This window comes from Glycine max, chromosome 17 (assembly GCF_000004515.6).
Source record: "Glycine max cultivar Williams 82 chromosome 17, Glycine_max_v4.0, whole genome shotgun sequence".
NCBI lineage: Eukaryota > Viridiplantae > Streptophyta > Magnoliopsida > Fabales > Fabaceae > Glycine > Glycine max.
In genome coordinates this window covers 2247131-2266125 of record NC_038253.2, presented here as the reverse complement: position 1 = coordinate 2266125, position 18995 = coordinate 2247131, and the positions used below count along the sequence as shown (strand labels likewise).

Genomic DNA, 18995 nt, shown 5'->3' with positions numbered 1-18995 from the left:
GTGAACATGACACAGTATTACATTGCCCTAAAATTCAGACACAAAATGGCAATGCTGGATGCACCATGTCTTGATCAATGCCAAAAACAGAAAGAAAAAAAAATTGACACAGCACAGCCGTGACTACACAGTGAATAAATTAAACAAAAAGCAAAATGGAAAAGTCAGGTGGAAAAAAAACATGTATATATTATTTCTCATTTAATTTGAAAAATAGTAGAAATTAGGTTAAACAAACATAATTTTCAATATTGGTCATGTTAACTTTGAAGTACGTGACATATTAGGCATTACAAAGGATTTAATAACATGACCAATATTTTTAATTTCTAGGAAAAATCGGATTAAGATGAACATTTTATATTCTTAAAAAAAGATGTGTCTATCAATAACTTCTTATGGAAAAATTTAGGTGGTTACAATTTTATTTTTCTTTTTGCTGGTGAAAAAAATTAGAAAAGAATGTTTTCAAAATAATAAATTTATCCTTTTATTTACCTATCTATAATTGTATTATAAAATATAAATCCTTTTCATTTTAATCAGAAAAATATTTATTATTTTTATTTTTATCGCATTGAAGAGTGAAGAACATTAGAATAGTACAATGGGTGCCTTGCCCATGGTTGGCCGAACAAAAATGATTGGGGCGCCCAGTATCAGCCTAAAGAATTTTATATGACGACCTAAAATGTTGGTCAAGGAATCCAAAATGCTTGATTGGTCCATAAGTCAACTTTGAATCGTGATGTCAGAAAATGGGAGCTTCCTGATCATTCTGACACACACCCTATGATCCTGATTTTGGTTGGATACATTTGCTACACTAGTCCCTAGAGCATCCGATCAAGCTTAATTTCATCATCCCTTATCTGCGATCAACATTATAATTTTATTTAGAAAAAAACCCGATAATAGTAATATTTTTAGACTCTGTTAGAATTATTATTATTGAATCTTACTTGAGTGATCATTTTAGCAGTTCCATTTATTTATCATTAAATATAAAAAAATTCTGACAAGATTCTGCCGCTCTTTTAAATTATATAGCGCTACACTTCATTTAAATACCATGCATATTGTTGTTGTTGATCTCTAATTTAATACTACTATATATCAAAATTCTCCTGCAGGAAGAGATCAAGCTGGTCTTTATATTTTGTTTGATAACGTATGTCAATTTGTTTAGACACGTATATAACCTGATGGCTTCAATTTTACATTTCCTTTTCTAAATTGGTGAATTGGATATATAGTAAGCATTTATTCAAACTTATAGTATTAATGCAAGATAGAAAAACAATCGTAACTTTAAGCTACGGTCTAAGTTTTGACGAACGTACTGAACTGAAAGAGAACCCTTCATTTCTAAGACGCTCCCGCCCCCGTAGATCTTAGTGGACATAATCGGAGCCAAGGTAGAATGACCAAACGCTCCTTACTCTGGCACCATAGCAAGACAAACCCAAAAGGTTCAACCAAGAAGGAGGTGGTGATGTAATGAAAAATTAAAGAATGACGTGTTGGTGGCACCATTCAATTCAATCAACCCCTTACTTGAAAATCCACACCCTTTTCTCTCTTTCACCCCAATCCTATCCATCCATCATTATTATCTTCATCAACCACTTCAATTCCCGTTAAATTAATAGTAGCTCTAGACAGGCCTCAGTTCATGTCTAAAACGTCATCAACAAATTAAAGACTCAGCTTAATTAACCATGAAATGCTATACTATACTACTACTACTGTACTAGAGTATTATGCTGCTATTACTAAGCAAATAAATAAGAAATAAAATATAAATCTTTGTAATTTATTTTATTTTTATACTAACGAAATACGACTTACTAGTATTAATAGTACATAAAAATAAAAATTATTAACAAATTGCAGATGAATCTACATTGGCACAAGAAATTCAGAGAGAAAACATAATACTGGTACTTCAGTTCACGTGTGCAGGGCAGATTGGGAAATTCACGTGCACTTGTACAGTTCTACCTCCCTCTCATTTCCCTCAGAATCTCTAGATCTGCAAATATGCGCCGTTATTCCTACCATTTTCCTTCATTTTTTTTCTTTTCTTACATTTACTATCAAAGCAACAACAATAGAAAAGATGAGAAAGCAAGTGCACAGAGAATCGAGGAGGCCGTGGAGGGCGGAGGAGCTGCAGTGGACCCGGGCGGCAGAGGGCTGTAGTAGTAGAACGGAAAATACGGCACAATCGGGTTAGGCGGCGGCGGTCTTGGGTAGTTTCTGTTGCTGGGAGGAGTGTAGTAGTACATTCCTCCGCCGGTGGATGCGGGAGGAGGTGGTGAGGAGTAGGTATACTGAGAGGGTGGAGGCGGGGAGTAATAGTACGGAGCTCCTTCGCCTCCGCCGCCGGAGGAAGGAGGAGAGGGTGGTGGAGGACAGTTGTTGGAGGAAGGAGATGGTGGTGGTGGAGATGGAACTTGGTTGCAAGGGTTGTTACAAGAGGAACACATTGTGCACTGGATCTGCGCGTGTGACTTGGCTTTTAGGGAGTGCTTATTATGATCTGCATCTTCTTCTCCCATTGCCACACTAGCCAGAACCAGCAACAACGTTAAACACAGACACAACCTCATCTTCCACAAACGGCGAAGAAAGTCTAAAAAGTGAACGGAGTGGAGTATGGAAAGATAAACTTTGGTAGTCACTACTCACGTTTACTAAATGGGTGCTGTCAGCTGTGTACTGTTGTGGAGTATACACTAGCTAGGAAATAGGAATGCTACTCTCTTATCTTTCTTCACTAACGCACCTACTTTATATATCTGCATTTTTTTCCGTTAAACCTTAATAAATGGTTTTGGTTAACGTAAACCAGATGAAAAATAAATAAAAATTAAGTTGTTATTATTATTGTAAAAGTTGAGGCCGACATGTCTTGCTTTCGCACGTTGGGCAGACATGTTTGAATTGAACACTTGCACTGTTAGAGCTATGTTATTATATGAACCAAAGTACAGTATGAGGTTAGATTAAACTTAACTTGTAAATAAAATAAATAACTTGCTTCCACTGTTTTACTTCTACCACCACTTACGCCCTAATCTTCTGATTCTTTTATTTCATACGGCGTCTTAGAGTTAGTTGTACTTGTGTTTCATTTTAGGTAGCTAACATGACAAATTTTGTTTCTTTTATTTGTATTGAGAATATTTTATTTTCACAATTTGTGGAGTTTAGATAATGCATGAGTATTGAGTAGCATAACAGTTGGTTAGCTGGTTGCATAAACCTCAAATATCTTCCATTGAAAACAATTTAATTGAAACCAAGTAAGACATAAGTTACAAAATTCTCTAAATATTTATCGCAACTATATATTTTTTTATTAGTTGGATACTTGGAAGGTTCAAATAACATTTAGGTGATTTTCATATATCAACACCTCAATGATAGGAGAGAAGAAATATGTAAAGCATACACCGAATACAATTTCATTAATAGGTTGGAGATGTTTTGATCTAGTCTGACCAATGTGGACCATTTGGAAATGCATTTCAAAGAGGACAGTATGGAAAGCTAAGTCGTGTGCCATTTGGATACCCAATTCAAGGCCCCAAAGTTCAACCTACAAAGCATTAGGTTAAGTGTTGGGAAACATCCAAGTCTCACATTGGTTAGAGATAGAGTCAAATTAGAATATATAAATGAGGGGCAACTCTCACCTCTTGAGCTAACTTTTGGGGTTGAGTTAGGCCTCTCATATTATACATTCTAAGATGGTATCAGAGCAGTTAATCTTGGGACCTGTGACCGCTAGCCCTCGCTTTGTGGTGACAAATACCCACCATTTATTGTTCACGCACCAAGCTTTCACATTATTCATTCTCAGATGGTATCAGAGCCACCAAGCCCAACAAATACTGGGCGTGAGGGGGTGTGTTGAAAAACACTCAAGTCCCACATTAGTTGGAGATAGAGCCAAATTAGAATATATAAATGAGAGGTAATCCTCACCCCTTGAACTAGCTTTTGGATTGAGTTAGGCTCAAACTCTAAGACAAAGGAATCTCTTATAAGACCTCCACAAGCAGCTTGGCACATTAGCGGCGGTGATATATATTTTGTACTTGATCTAAAATAAGATCATGAAGCTCAAGGCTGAATGCAGAGACTTGTGCTAAAATTTAGCTCATCATTTTTTTTGACATTTCTTTCTAGAAAAGAATGATCTAAATTTGCAAAGGTTGACTTTCTGACTTGAAATAGAATGGAAGAGATTAATTATAATTCTGCTAATAATTTCCTGTACGTACTTATGACAAGTTTTGCTTCAGCCACGAGAATAACGCCATCAGCAAAGAATTGGTGAGAGATTCGGAGCAAATTAAAGATTAATGATAGAATGTGTGATACATTTTCATGAAGGTTAGGCATACTAAACCTTAAGCAGGAATGATAACTTTCATTTTCGTTGTTCTTGCTTGACATACAGTGTGCATATATAAGATATTTTGTCAATTCAGTACAACTTTGCCCACTGAATTTTTCGTTACATTTTTTCCATCTAACCTACCAATTACCATTTGCAAAGGCCTAAACTTAGTTTAGTAGTGCTAGCTAGCTGTAGTTAACGTAAGAAAAATTAATGGTCCTTCTTCATAAAAGCAACCCGAAGTCTATGCAAAAAGAAAATATAATTTTAGTTACCAAGTTCTATTGATTTTTTTAGCTACGGAATTAGGCTAGGTAGAAATCTTTGATATAATAATGAAAATTCCGAAAAAAGAATTAATGTCGTTTGAGACGATAAAACATATATGATACTATTTACATAACCCCCATTTTTTGTTCCTTTTGTCTAGGTTTTCATAAGTTGAATGTGCTTAGGATAGAATAATGGGAACGAAGGAAGGAGATGGTATATATACAGTAACGGTACCATATCTTGATTGTCTGAATAGGCTGACCCTTTAAGTACGTTGGACATGATCACGAGGACTTGTCACTTAAAAGAGGGGCTTTGATTTGAACAGCCAACATGCGCCATTACAGGTTGCCCACGTGAGAATCTAAACCTCACCACCCCTACACGGTTGAATATATAGCAACCACATACACGTTTTTCACACTTTTTTTTTTTTTCATTTGTCTTATTTGGTTAATTTCTATTTTCAGTACGGAATTGGCTTTATGATAACTTGAATAACGCTCATGGACCAGGTCAGGATTCTGCAAGCAGACATTCACAACAACAACTTTAGTTGATGCTATGGGTGTTATGAGGATTCGAATTTAGCTTTCTCTGCTCTTTTGTTGCTGTTAATTTTCTGAAACATAAAAAAAATTGAATAACAATAGGGCAATAGCTTAGCCGAAAAAGATCGACTATTTATTTAAGACAAAAAAGTATTAACATCTGATCAACCATTTTTTACTGAATTGTTATTATTTAATTGAAGGGAAAAAATAGGAATCGAAGAAAACTGGTTAGCAGATTTGAATTCCCATTAGGCCGTACGTATTGTTTTCTAGCGGATAATGACTTTCTTCGTCTACCCAATGTTGTCGTTGCGGATCTGAGTAATGATGCTGCCTAAGGTGGGAGAGCTTAATAGGTCTAGCCATGGGAAAGGAAATCTACACCATTAGATATATTTTTTTTTTTTTATTAATGGTTGTGATTTTTTTTCCCTTTCTACCCTCTCTCTTTCCCTAAGCGCAGTTGTTCCCCTTCCTATAACCCCTGTAAAAACGCCAAACACAATAATGAGAACCCTTCCAATTTGCGTTCCCGTAAAACAAAAACAAAAAAAACAGGTAGAGAATCCTTCCACTGTTCCACATTCACGTCTAACCAGTACAGAGAACCCTTTTAATCAGAGAAGGTTAGGCAGGAATGACAACTTTCATTTCCGAAAAATCAGTCATTAATTAATTTTATATATATATATATATATATATATATATATATATATATATATATATGGTGCATATTCTTCTTTAAAAAAATGTGAAGCTTCTTGGGGAGGAGGGGTTGTGGATGTGAAGGTTTTCTATCCAATGTGTATGTGAGTAATCTAACCGGATGTATTTAATTAGAATTTTCAATTTATTTTTTCTCTAGAAAGGTTTTGACATATTTAATTAAGATTTTTAAATAATAAAAAATAAGATATTTAATTAAAAGTATTAGGATTTTTTAAAGAATTCAATAAAATTTGTTTAACATTTAATTAATGTTTTTTACAACTGAAAAAAATATTTTTTATATTCAAAAGTATATAAATTTTGATAGATTTTTTTAAAAATAAATTTTAGTAGATATTATGAGATTTTTTGATAAAAAAATATATATTAAATAATCTCATTTAAACCTTTAAAATTTTATGAGATTTTCTTTGTTTCTTTTATGTAAATTGATATGTTTTTCTTTTCATATCATACATAATTCATCCTCTTTATAAATATTTATACTTTTTTTTTATCATTGTCATCAATGGATAACATGTCTTAAAAGGTATGATATGACATATTTTTCAATTCTTTGAATTTGTAACTAGGACATTCTAATTGTATGTTTATATATAAATGAACCTGAATATATATGAATATAAAAAATATATAATAAACATGAAAAATTTACTCATATATAAATAAATAAATATGCACATGTGAAGATTTTCTATCCAATGTAGTTGTCTATGCGAGTAATTTAAATGATTCTTTAAAAATTGTGTGGAGTTTTTCTATTTTTATGTGAGGTTAAATCAGGTATTTGAATCCTACACTCCTTTACTTGAATCATGCATTTTTTATTGTATTTCAAAATGTCCTCTGGAATATAAATTTATATTAATGAGATGTACCCGATTCAATAGTAGGAGTGAGGAATTGCAAAGAAAATGAAAATAATACAAAACCCAATAGCATTCCGTGTATAAATTACCATCAAGAGAAAGGATCGAAGGCCCCGAATGGGGAGATCTTTCTCGTGGACTGGGCTATTGTTTTCTGCACCTCCCAAATTGCTTCCTGCATCTCCTTAGTGACTTCCGGAAAGATCAATCTGAAATGTAAAATTACATTTCAGAATACATCCCTTTTCTATCTTCTGGAATGATCAGTCCAAAACATCCCAGAAAAGGTGGAGGAAGCAACTTGGAGTTGCAGGAAGTATCAACCAGCTACTTATGGAAAGGAAATACTCAAGATTATTTCCAAGCAAAACTTTGCAAGTTCCTGTTACAGTAGTAATAACTTGACATTTCAAAAATAAAGTAAAACACACAGTATCGATGCAAAGAAGTTAGTCACACATCACTTTATTTGCACAATATTTACTATTTGATTGAAGCTGAATTGCCAAATTTTTCACTCTACCATTTGTATGGCAACGTGCATCATAAAGAGTGTAAGAAAAATATTAATCATCTTGAGATACTCGTGGGAGGGAAAGAAATGGATATTAAAGGGAAATGTTAAATGTTTGAAGTCAAGAGTGTGAGACACAGACGCGGCCGCAACTCAAGCCGTGGATTTGTATCATTCTGAAGAATACGGTTGTCATGGTAGGTTTGGCACAATCTAATCATGCCATTTCTATTTCAAAAAGACCCAAATGACTGAAATGAAGCAATGGTCAAATCAAACGAGCGTTTGCGCAATACAAACGACCCACCTATAGTAGTAGCCAATGCCGAATTAAAAGAATTGCACTCTCCATCCATCCAAGCCAATCACAGCACAGATACTATACTACACCATCAACCAAAAGGTTTACACTTAAAGCTCCCTTTTCAATGGGGGATCTAGCAATTCAAATTAAAGCACAAAATAGAGCTGTTAAATGGAATGTTTGAGCCTCAGAATTTTACAAAAGCCAAACCCTTTTTTCTATTTTCTAGTAAAGAAAGTAAACAAACTTTTTTCACATTATAATCGAATAATAAATTTTTATTCTTAATAAATATTTGATTTTTATATTTATTTTTTAATAAATTTTTATTTTATATTAAGTTCTTAATAGAATAATAAATTTTATTTGTAATTCTTAATATTTTATTTTATTCTCTGATAAATTATTAAGTTTTATGTTTATTCTATGATAGATTAATAAATTTTATTTTAATCTTAACTAATAACAAATAATTTTTTTTTATCAAGAAACAAACATAAAATTTAATAATTTTGTTAAGTATTAAAAAATGTCAAAAATTAAAAATAAAATTATTATTTTAGTAGAGCTAAATGCAAAATAAAAATGAACAAGAAACATAAACAAAAATTAATATTTTAGATATAAAAATATATTTAAGATTAGGTTATGAAAATGGGACACGCAATGCAATCGCAAGTTTGCAACCCGATCATGCTCTGTCTTTTGAATTAATAAACGAAACACGGCAAAAAAAAAAAACAAAATTAAAATCGAAACACGTTGACACACTGATTGTACAGCTTCATCTAAGCTGTAGGTCCCCTTTCTGAAGCGCGTTTCTTTCTTTCTCTCTCTCATAAAACGGTACTAATTAGCTTATTCTAATTGATGCATCGCGTTTCTCTCTCTTAGTTCAAATTTCGAATTCGGAAGCAGCAAAACTAAAGCCCAAAAACCCATACCAAGATGCTCCTCCGAAGCCACTGTTGCTACCTCGGCATAATCGCCGGGCTAGCAGTGTTCCTCGCAACGACGTCGTTCGCCGACGCGCAATCCTGCAACGGCATCCTCGTCTCATACGCCTACACCGGCGGCCTGCGGTTGCCGCCCAACGTCTCCGACTCGGCTAAGCAGCCGTACCGGTTCGAGTCGACGGTGACGGTTCTCAACAACGGCCTCGACGAGCTCAAGTCGTGGAAGGTCTTCGTTGGGTTCGACCACGACGAGTTGTTGGTCTCCGCCTCCAATGCTGTGCTCGCCGACGGCACCACCCTCCCCGCCGCCGTCGGAAACGGCACCGTCTTCGCCGGTTTCCCCATGACTGATCTCAAGACCGCCGTCGAAACCGCCGGCGACTTGACCCAGATGCAGGCTCAGATCGAACTCGTCGGCACCGTGTTCGGGGTGGCGCCGCCCAGTGTTCCGATGCCGAAATCCATCAACCTCGCCAATGATGGTTTCCTCTGTCGCAAATCCACCGCTCAAGGTAACCTTCTTCTCCGACCTGTGATTGTAGCTTGGGTGTTTGCGAAAACGATTGTTTGAAAAAAGGTTCAGTTTTTAAGTTAGGTTATTGGGTTAGTTTTGTTTGACCTGTGAATTTTTTGATTGGGTTTAGTGAAATACAAATTCTGTGATTAATGAAGTGTGTGGGGTTTTTTTTTTTTTTTTTGGTTGGGTTTCAGGGAAGAATGCGAGTAGTGTGTGTTGCACGAGAGATCCCAAGTTCAAAACTAACATTACTACGGATGAAGAGTTTCTGCCACGTCAGAGTGGTGATCTTACCATTATGTATGATGTGATCAGAACTTATGATTCAAATTACTGGGCTGAGGTTACCGTTGCAAACCATAACCCACTTGGGAGGCTTGATAACTGGAGGTTGAGCTGGGACTGGATGAATGATGAGTTTATATATTCAATGAAAGGGGCTTATCCTTCGGTTGTGGATGCTTCTGATTGTCTCTTTGGTAAGCAAGGAACTTTCTATAGGGATCTTGACTTTGCCCTTGTGTTGAATTGTGAGAGAAGGCCAACCATAATTGATCTCCCTCCCACCAAGTTCAATGATTCCGACCTTGGGAAGATTCCCTTTTGTTGCCGGAATGGTACTATTTTGCCTCCGTCCATGGATCCTAGCATGTCTGCTTCGAGATTCCAAATGCAGGTCTTCAAGATGCCGCCGGCGCTTAACCGATCCCAGCTTTCGCCACCGCAGAACTGGAAGATAAGTGGCACACTCAACCCTGACTATGAATGTGGCCCTCCAGTAAGAGTGAGTCCTACCGAAAATCCTGACCCGTCCGGCTTACCTTCAAACAAAACTGTGATGGCCAGTTGGCAGGTTGTGTGCAACATAACAACAGCCAAGAGAACATCAAGTAAATGCTGTGTCTCGTTTTCATCTTATTACAATGATTCAGTTATTCCATGCAAAACATGTGCTTGTGGATGCCCCAAGAACACAGAGAGAACATGTAGTACTAGTGCTCCAGCTATGTGGCTTCCACCAGAGGCACTTCTTGTTCCCTTTGTGAACCGAACTGCCAAGGCTGTTGCTTGGGCAAGTCTGAAACATCTCCGGGTGCCAAACCCATTGCCGTGTAGCGATAACTGTGGTGTGAGCATCAATTGGCATTTGTACACAGACTACACTAAAGGATGGAGTGCAAGGGTGACACTTTTTAACTGGGGTGACACTAATTTTGCAGACTGGTTTGCCGCAGTACAAATGGACAAAGCAGCTTCGGGTTTTGAGAAAATGTATTCATTCAATGCAACTCTTCTAGATGGTGTAAACAATACAATAATCATGCAAGGTTTGCCAGGATTGAACTACCTTGTAGCAGAAGCAGATGGAGCTGACCCTTTGAGAGATCCTAGGGTGCCTGGTAAACAACAATCAGTTATCTCATTTACAAAGAAAACTACTCCTGGAATCAACGTAGCTCGTGGAGATGGGTTTCCCACTAAGGTATTTTTCAATGGCGAAGAATGTTCTCTTCCTTCAGTGTATCCAAGCAGTAGTGGTTTCAGGAATGGTTTTTCATTGGCTACTTCCTTGCTTCTAACACTGTTGATGATCCTCTTGATGCGGTAATAGTGGCTACTGAGTCCCGAGACACGATTTGATTCATATATTGACCTCACCACAGAAACTCAGTGGACTTAATCGTGCTGTTGTAACATTCATGCGTGTGTCTGTCTGGTTTGGATGCTGTGGCATTCATTGTTCAATTATACGTGATTCTTTTGAGCTTGTTATAGTACAGAAGATTGTAGATTTATGTTAGATGATAGAAATATATTCCTTTTTATGTTAAAAGTTTATTTTTTTTTTTCTTTGTTTCTATTGTTTGTGTTTTATCTGAGTAATTCTTCCCTTGGCGGTGGTTATCACTTACCATAGGAAGTCAAATCATTATCTGACCATTTGCAAGTGGTTATGAGCTGCTAAATTAATTTTAAACAGACATACGTAATTAAATTGTGTTTACATTAATCTCAATCATAAGTGGTGAAGTAATTTATTTTGAGCATAAAACAAACATCCCTTAAATTGGAAGCAAAACAGAGTTGGCTTGCAAGAAAATAATTTTCCTTTGAAAAGAGTGTATTTGATTGTACTTATCTTTTACTTTTATTTTTTGTTTTACAAATTTTTTAAACGTTTATTTATTTTGAACATTTTTTTATATATTAAACTGAATCTTTATATCATAAAATAATAAACAAAAAGGTTTTAGGATTGACTCTAAAGCGAACTTTATTAAGTTCTAAATCTCTTACATATCAATATCTATATATAAATTAAAATTTTAATTTCACAATTGTTAGAACAAATTCAAATATGTAACACTTTCACTTTTAATCTTACTGTAGCCGCGTGTTAATTTCCTATGATCTAACATTAATAGAGGATTTAAAAGCCAAATTTTTTATATATTTTTATAAAAGATAATTATGATTTAGTGTCTTTTGATTTATTATTATTATTAATTATCCTATATATATTTATCAAATAGAAAAAAAAAAAAGAGATAATGTAGTCATTCCAAAATAATATTGGTTCTCACTTCTTTATTGATATTGTTTTACTGATTTCACTTCTCTATAATGATAATAATAATGTTATATAATTTTAATTATATTAAATGAGAGTGTTTAGTTTATGTTGTGAAATGATTATGCAATTCAAATCTTCAATAACATCATATTATAATATCACATAATTAAAACTAATATTTTTAAAATCATTAAAAATATTATTTTAAAATAGTTAACAACTATATCTATTTAATAAAGAAAACATTATTTCAACAAATTTAAAATAAATTTTAATTTTGATAATAAATACATTTAAAAAATATTACATATCAACATTATATCAAGTATCAACAATAAAAAAAATAAACAGTCAAATTTAATAATTATATAATATTATATAATTTTTATTTTTAGACATTTTTTGAATTTATACTTTTCACAAAGGACAAATAGACTTGAAAATAAAAATAAATATTTGATCATGTTTTTTCTTTCTTTTACTTCATATTGATTATATGAGTGAGAAATTATATAATTGTCAACTTACTCACCATTATTATGTTTTTATTTTTTCAAAGAGTTTAATGTTTATGTGTTAATGGTGTGCAACAATTTTATATCATTATCTAATTACAAAGTATTTTTTAAATTATTTTAAGATAATTATTGTAAAAGTTAATAATTTTATCATACATGATGAATTATGATTGGATGAATTTTTACATTCAACGTATAACAATTTTCTCTTTTTCAAAACCAATATTTTTATTATCATGTGCTATAAAATTAGACTAATGTCTTTAATGATTTTGGAGTTGGGTTATTTATTTATATTTTTCTCTTATTTAAATAATAAATATAAAATATATATTTTATAAGAAAATATATGTTAATTTACTTTAATAAACTATAATATTTAAAAAGATAAAACCTAATGATAATATGGTCAAAAAATTGGCAATGAATATGCTTAATTTAAAAATAATACAAATAATACTTAAAAATTTTATTTACAAAAAAAATGGTTATAGTATATTATAAGCTGATCATAAATTTATTTTAAAATATTTTATATATTTAAATAAACTCTTGCAACGCCCAAGTTAAATAAATTTTAATTTAATTAATTATAAATTTATATTTACTAATTTTCTTTTGAATTTATCTATTTCATATAGGTACTACATTACCATTTGTACTTGAGGAAAGAATGATAAATTTTAACAGGCTTAATATTTTTTTTTAAATAGTTTATGTTCAATTAAAAAGACAATTAATCTAACTCAATTTTAATGTTATTACACTTAATATGATACTAAATACTTTATAAAAATAATAATAAGTTCATTTGTTTACATATTTTTTTAAAAATAAAATTAAATACAACTAATAATAAATTCAATTATAAAAAAATATATAATTTATTCAAACTCCTATGTCGCATAATAAGAAAAAGGAGTTTGTGTATTAACTAGATCATCCTAATACCCACAACGAGTTAAGCTAACAAAGCCCCGCCTTACAATTAAATCGAAACAACCCCGTCCAATTGAATATTTTGCATGCCCAAACTATCACCTCTAATCTAAGTGCATGTAAGAATTGTTATTATTTGTTTTTTATCATTAAAAAAGTGTAAGATAATATTGTATATTAATTAAAAATTTACCTAATTTAGTTTCTTATAATTTAAAATTAATTTATTATTTGATCTGATCATAAATCTTGAAGCACTGCTCTAATTAATTTAATGACCAATACCACGTTTAAAAGTCCTCTTTTTGAGATTGAGATTTCTCACAATGGTTTCTTATTGAATAAGGGTGTGTTTTTAAAGTGAAAAAAAGAGGAAGTAAGGAAACAAAGTAGAAAATGAGATTGAATCATAAAATTATGAGAAAAAGAGTTATGCAAAAAGTAAAAAACAATTTTTTTTTCATTGAATAAAATAAATATTTTAAATAAAAATTATGTAAATAAAAATAAAAGTATTAATTTAATCCTTATAAAAATACACCAAAATCTAGAGGACCAACAAAAATGTTTTAATTATACAGAAATTAAATTAATACAAATAAATTTATAAGAACCAAATTAAAATTTTTAAATTTTACATGATCTCAAACATATTTTATCATATAAATAAAGATATTTTGTCAGATTTTTACATCTACAAAAGTAGCAATCCATTGTTTTCGGTCTAACATGAAAAGAAAAATAAAAAACACTTTTTTACATATGAAAATCCAGTGTATATATATATATATATATATATATATATATATATATATATATATATATATATATATATATATGTGGATATATATATGGAGTGAAGACTTTGTAAAGTTGGGACAAATGATTCAAGATTTTTGTTTTATTATGTAAGTTTTAATTTCTAATATTGAAAATTATACTTAACTAATCCCTAAATAATTAATTAAACTACAATAAATTTTCTAAGCCTTGATGTAACCCGGGCACACATGAGCAACAGCACAAGCAACATCATGGTGCAAATGCAATTTGATAGAATCTCTAACCGTATAGTTTCTTATATAGAAACCAGAAAGAATGTACTTGAATTATATGCCCCAAACATGCCAAGGCCTAAACCATATGTACAGAGAATAAAAAACACAATGAAACAAAAAAAAACACATGCGTAACGAAGTACACAGAATCAACCAGAAAAGAATGGCCATACAAAATGTCTAGAACAACCAAATGCAATATTTACAAACTTACGGTACTTACTTTGAATGAAATAAATTACAAAAGAAAAAACAGAAGAAAAAAATTTCATAATTTGGTATTGAAGTTAGAAATGCTCCTATGACAACTTTGCAGATGTATCAAACCCTTGGTTCTGCAATTCTGCCCTAAGCCAACATACCTTCAAGAACACCCTAAAATTAGAAGCTTGCTAGCAATTTTGCTATAAATTGCAGTCAAAAATAGCACATGCTTTATGCATATATGCAGTTGAGATTTGAGCTGATTCATCTTGAGCATCCAGAGTAAACCATCACAATATGCTACTCCCCAGAAGTCTGAATATTTGACATCAACCAAATTCTGTTTGTTGAACAATTAGACTCAATTCCAAAACAGCTAACAGCAGGATGATCATGTGCTTGTGTAACAAACTATTTACACTGGCAACTTCAGTCAGAAAGGATTTGTTCTAGACAGGAATGTTGTCTAGAGAATATCCATCAAATTCAAACTCATTCTCAGCTGGTCCCATGCCTTCTTGCTGTGAGCATTAGATTAGAAACACGTGAGAAAAATTGATTTATTCACAACGGAAAATTACAAACAACTATACAAGCATGTGAAAATATTCTAGGTCCAAAGAAAGGGATGAATGGACAAACCTGTTTTAGAAGTGCAGTCATCAGATCCTCCTGCCCATAATGCTCAGGGAAGAGATTAGTCTGGGAGCTTGCATCAGGAATTCTTTCAGCCTTGATCCTTATTGAATTGTCAACAAGAAGTGGATTGAAGTTAGCATTTTGGAGGTTATTTTGTTCCAAGCCTTCTCCCATGGAGAACATAGCTTTTCCAATCAAAGCGCCATCTCTGCTTTGGCCGGTCTGTTGTGTAGAAGAAAACCCTTGATGCACTAAAACTGATGGTGCAACATCAATGTTACCTTGTAAAGGGTTTACATGATGGGAGGCATTGTATGTCAAGCCTGGGTTTGTTATCTCCAAATCATGGGACTTCTGATGATGCAGTTCATTAAAAATATCATAACTTGGAAACCCACTGGATCCTTTAATTCCTGATGTAACTTCTTCTTGAAAAGAGCCTTTTGTTGTGATACTTGATATACCTGGGGTGGTTCCAATTGGGAAACTATTGTTGACAGACATTTCAGAGGTTTGATTCATAGGAAAACTCAACAATGAAGAGCTCGGTGGAACAGGATTATATGCAGGTCCTCTGTTATTACCCGCAATCCCATTTCTGCCCAGAAGACCATTAGAAATTCCATTTGATACAGTAGGCTGCCCCAAAGATGATGGAAGTCTTGGAACACGAGGACCAGTATTTTCACTAAGCATCTGACCTCTAGGTTGGGATTGTGCCATCTGCATCAATATGGGGTTGCCTTGTGTAGCAGAAGCATTGACTCGCATATTCAAGCCGCCAATGGATTGGGTAGACTGGTGCAAATTGGCAAGCTGCTTTGGTTCCATGTTGGTAGGGATTCCATGCAACAAGTTCATTGGTTTACTAGTGCTTAAATGTTGTGGCTGGCCTTCTCCAAATCTTAACCTTGGGTTTTCAAAACTGAAAAGATTTCTTTGATCCATGAGAGGAATAGGTACACCAGCTTTTGCAGTCGACCTACCAAGTCCTGCTGCTTGAAGTGTGGCTAGACTTTGTGCTGGGAGCTGGCCAGCGACTGCAAGAGTTTGAAGATCAATCCCATTAATTGAAGAAATTGTCCCAAATGTTGCCTCTTGGGGGCCGAGAAAGGAGTTGTTCAAGTTATTCTGGTGCTGAGACACTCCACTCAACCTTCGAAGATACAATCGGTATTTCTGTAACAAAACAGGATTAGGAAAAAGAGTTACTTCCTTCAAGTAATCATAGCATAGATGATCACAAGAAGAAAATTAGGGATAAAAATTTAACTCTCAAATCCTTCCCAAAGTACATATAGGATTACAATATCATACCTGCAGGTGGCTGGCAACATTTTCTCTAGTGAGCCCAGGAACATTCATCAATTCCAGAATTTTTTTAGGAACAGCCTCTGAATACAAATATCAAATTTTAGTCAGGCAAAACTCAAGAACATCATAATTGTTTGAAGAAAAATATTCAAGCAAATTAATAATTTTTAATAATTTAGACAAAAAGATGAGATAAGATGGATGGGTGAACATACAAGCGGAAGGAGTGGATGAGTGAACATACAAGAAAAAATAAGATGAAGAACAGATGCACACAGGATAAAGTTGGAGTGAATCTCACCAAAGATGGTTTGATTTGAAAACTGTATGAAAAGACTATTAAAAATGGTTTGAGGAAAAAAATGATTTTTAATAGAACTAAATGGCTAGGACCCCAAGTGGGATAGGACTTGACTGTTATGTAATATTAAAGCCACAATGGAATCTTAATTATGTATTAATATTACTGACCTGAATAATTTGAAAATTGACAGCATGCAAAACCTAGATGCAATGATACGGACTATGGTGACTAAAAACTGAAGACCCAAGTAGTAAAAGTGTTGTTTTAAGACAGTCAAAACTCATGTATGAGAACTGAACAATATACACATAGAAATCCCATCGATTATGCATCAAAAGTTCTGTTACATAGGCCTTCAATGGAAATGCAACAGATTCAAAAGAAAAAAAGTAGAAAAAAAAATTCAAAAACCCAGGTGAAGGATGCATACTGTCAATTCCCAGTTGATCCACAGCAGCCACAAACTGTTGATGGAGCTCCACAGACCAAACAACCCGCGGCTTCTTTAACGTGGATGTGTCATCCCTATCCTCTGCCTCCTCTTCCTCATCCCTTCTCTTCTTGGAGTTTCTCCAACTGCCTTCATTCGCCGATGAAGAGTAATCTGCTTCATCAGAAGCCTTTGGATGGCGATCTCCTTCTTCGGCACTGCCTGATTGCTCGGCATCTTTCCACTCATTCTTCCTCTTCCGAACCACGTGCTGCCATATGTTCTTCAAAGCCTCAATGCGAACAGGCTTAATTAAGTAATCACAAGCACCATGAGTCACGCCCTTCATAACAACACTTTTACCATCATCCGCAGACATCACTGCAACCATCACACAAAACATGTCAGACCCAACATCAATGCAGTCCACAAAAAAATAGATCTAAGCAGGTCAAACGAGTTTCTTACTGATAACAGGAAGGTCCATCTCTAACCCAATGTGCTCCAAAAGTTTAAATCCATCCATGTCCGGCATATGCACATCGCTTATAACAATGTCAAACCCATTTTTGTTCTCTCTAAGCAGTGAGAGAGCAGTTTCTGCTCGATTGCATTTGGTAACTGAAATGAACAATACAAATATCATTCCTCAGAATTCATAATCAACCAAAACAACAATTCCAAGAAAGAAACAAAAACAAATCTGACATCCAAAAGCTAGCAAAAGAAGAAGAATCAACAAACAAAAACTGATCACCAAGTAGCTATCAATCTACAACTACAAGCAAGTAGCCCTTAAATAGAAGAAACTGATTCATTCTGTTTAATTTTTCATTCTGTTTCTCGTTATTTTGTTGAGAGGGTCAATTAACCGAGCGTCCAAATCACAAAAAGAAACAAACTTGAATAGAGAGAGAAAGATAGCGAAATTGAAATCGGAGAGAAACAGAAAACAGAAGAAACTGATGGAGTAGTAGTAATAGTAGTAGTAGTGTGCTACCTTCGTAGAGGCACGTGCGGAGCATCTTCTCAAGAATCATGAGACACGTGGGGTCATCGTCCACCACGAGAACCCGGAGACCCGCCGGAAACTGGTCGGAGACGGCGTCGCCGGATTTCATAACGACGCTTGCAGTAAGCGTTGACATGGATCCCTTTCCGTTGCTGAGATTCATGCTTGGGAGATCCGAACTGAGGAACAGTAACAGCGCAAGCAACAAAGCAGAGACAACAAACCCGACACGAAAGTGGCGTTTACATAGTTCGAATCGAATTTGAGGTTAAACAATTGAGGAGCTTCTTCTTCTGCTGCTGAGTTTGTAACTCCACCAAGACCAACGCAACTCAGGAATCGGAGTAGAAAGAAAGAAAGAGAAGACGAATTTTGGGTCAGAATTTTTTTTTATATAAAAACAATAACTATTGTTCTGCGCCTCAAACTTATGTCCTCGCCTTGTCGCTGTTACACGCTGAATTTCTCGGGCATTTAATTATTCTTTAATTAGAAGCGATAAAAGCTTTACTAATCAGTCGGATTAAGGAAGATTTGTTTTTTTATTTTAAAGTTTATTTGTGACTACATATTGATATTCAAAGTTGGGTCTCAGTGGCTCCTGAAAGAGTGGATCCAGCTCATTCATAGAAGGAACTAACCCCTCATCTTAAATCTACACTCTACACTTCCGATACTAGGTTTTGGATTTTACTGTACCTATGTTTATGTTTACCCATAATTTTAAAAATAAAGTAGTTATTATATTATTAATTTTAAATTTAATATATTTAATGTTCATTAGTTAATACCTTTAAAACAGTAAGTAAACACTTTTTTAATTATTAATTATTAATATTTTTTATTTTAGATAACATGTACATAGGTTAAGC

At 33.8% G+C, this 18995-nt stretch overlaps 3 protein-coding genes across 3 annotated transcripts; 1 reads left to right on the top strand and 2 right to left on the bottom strand.

The window, feature by feature from the left end:
- Positions 1-1804: 1804 nt before the first annotated feature.
- LOC102665665 (neural Wiskott-Aldrich syndrome protein) lies at positions 1805-2782 on the bottom strand. Its single transcript, XM_006601333.4, has one exon. The coding sequence runs from the start codon at positions 2613-2615 to the stop codon at positions 2100-2102; it is 516 nt and encodes a 171-aa protein (XP_006601396.1). The 5' UTR covers positions 2616-2782; the 3' UTR covers positions 1805-2099.
- Positions 2783-8479: 5697 nt separating this feature from the next.
- On the top strand, positions 8480-10964 carry LOC100803929 (COBRA-like protein 7). Its single transcript, XM_006600302.4, has 2 exons — positions 8480-9125; positions 9325-10964. Exons 1-2 carry the CDS (start codon positions 8606-8608, stop codon positions 10737-10739), a joined length of 1935 nt encoding a protein of 644 aa, XP_006600365.1. The 5' UTR covers positions 8480-8605; the 3' UTR covers positions 10740-10964.
- Positions 10965-14352: 3388 nt separating this feature from the next.
- Positions 14353-18600, bottom strand: LOC100781102 (two-component response regulator ARR2). Its single transcript, XM_003550464.5, has 6 exons — positions 18112-18600; positions 17580-17732; positions 17112-17492; positions 16381-16457; positions 15067-16242; positions 14353-14945 (listed from the first exon to the last, which is right to left on the bottom strand). Exons 1-6 carry the CDS (start codon positions 18284-18286, stop codon positions 14874-14876), a joined length of 2034 nt encoding a protein of 677 aa, XP_003550512.1. The 5' UTR covers positions 18287-18600; the 3' UTR covers positions 14353-14873.
- Between the last annotated feature and the right edge of the window lie 395 nt (positions 18601-18995).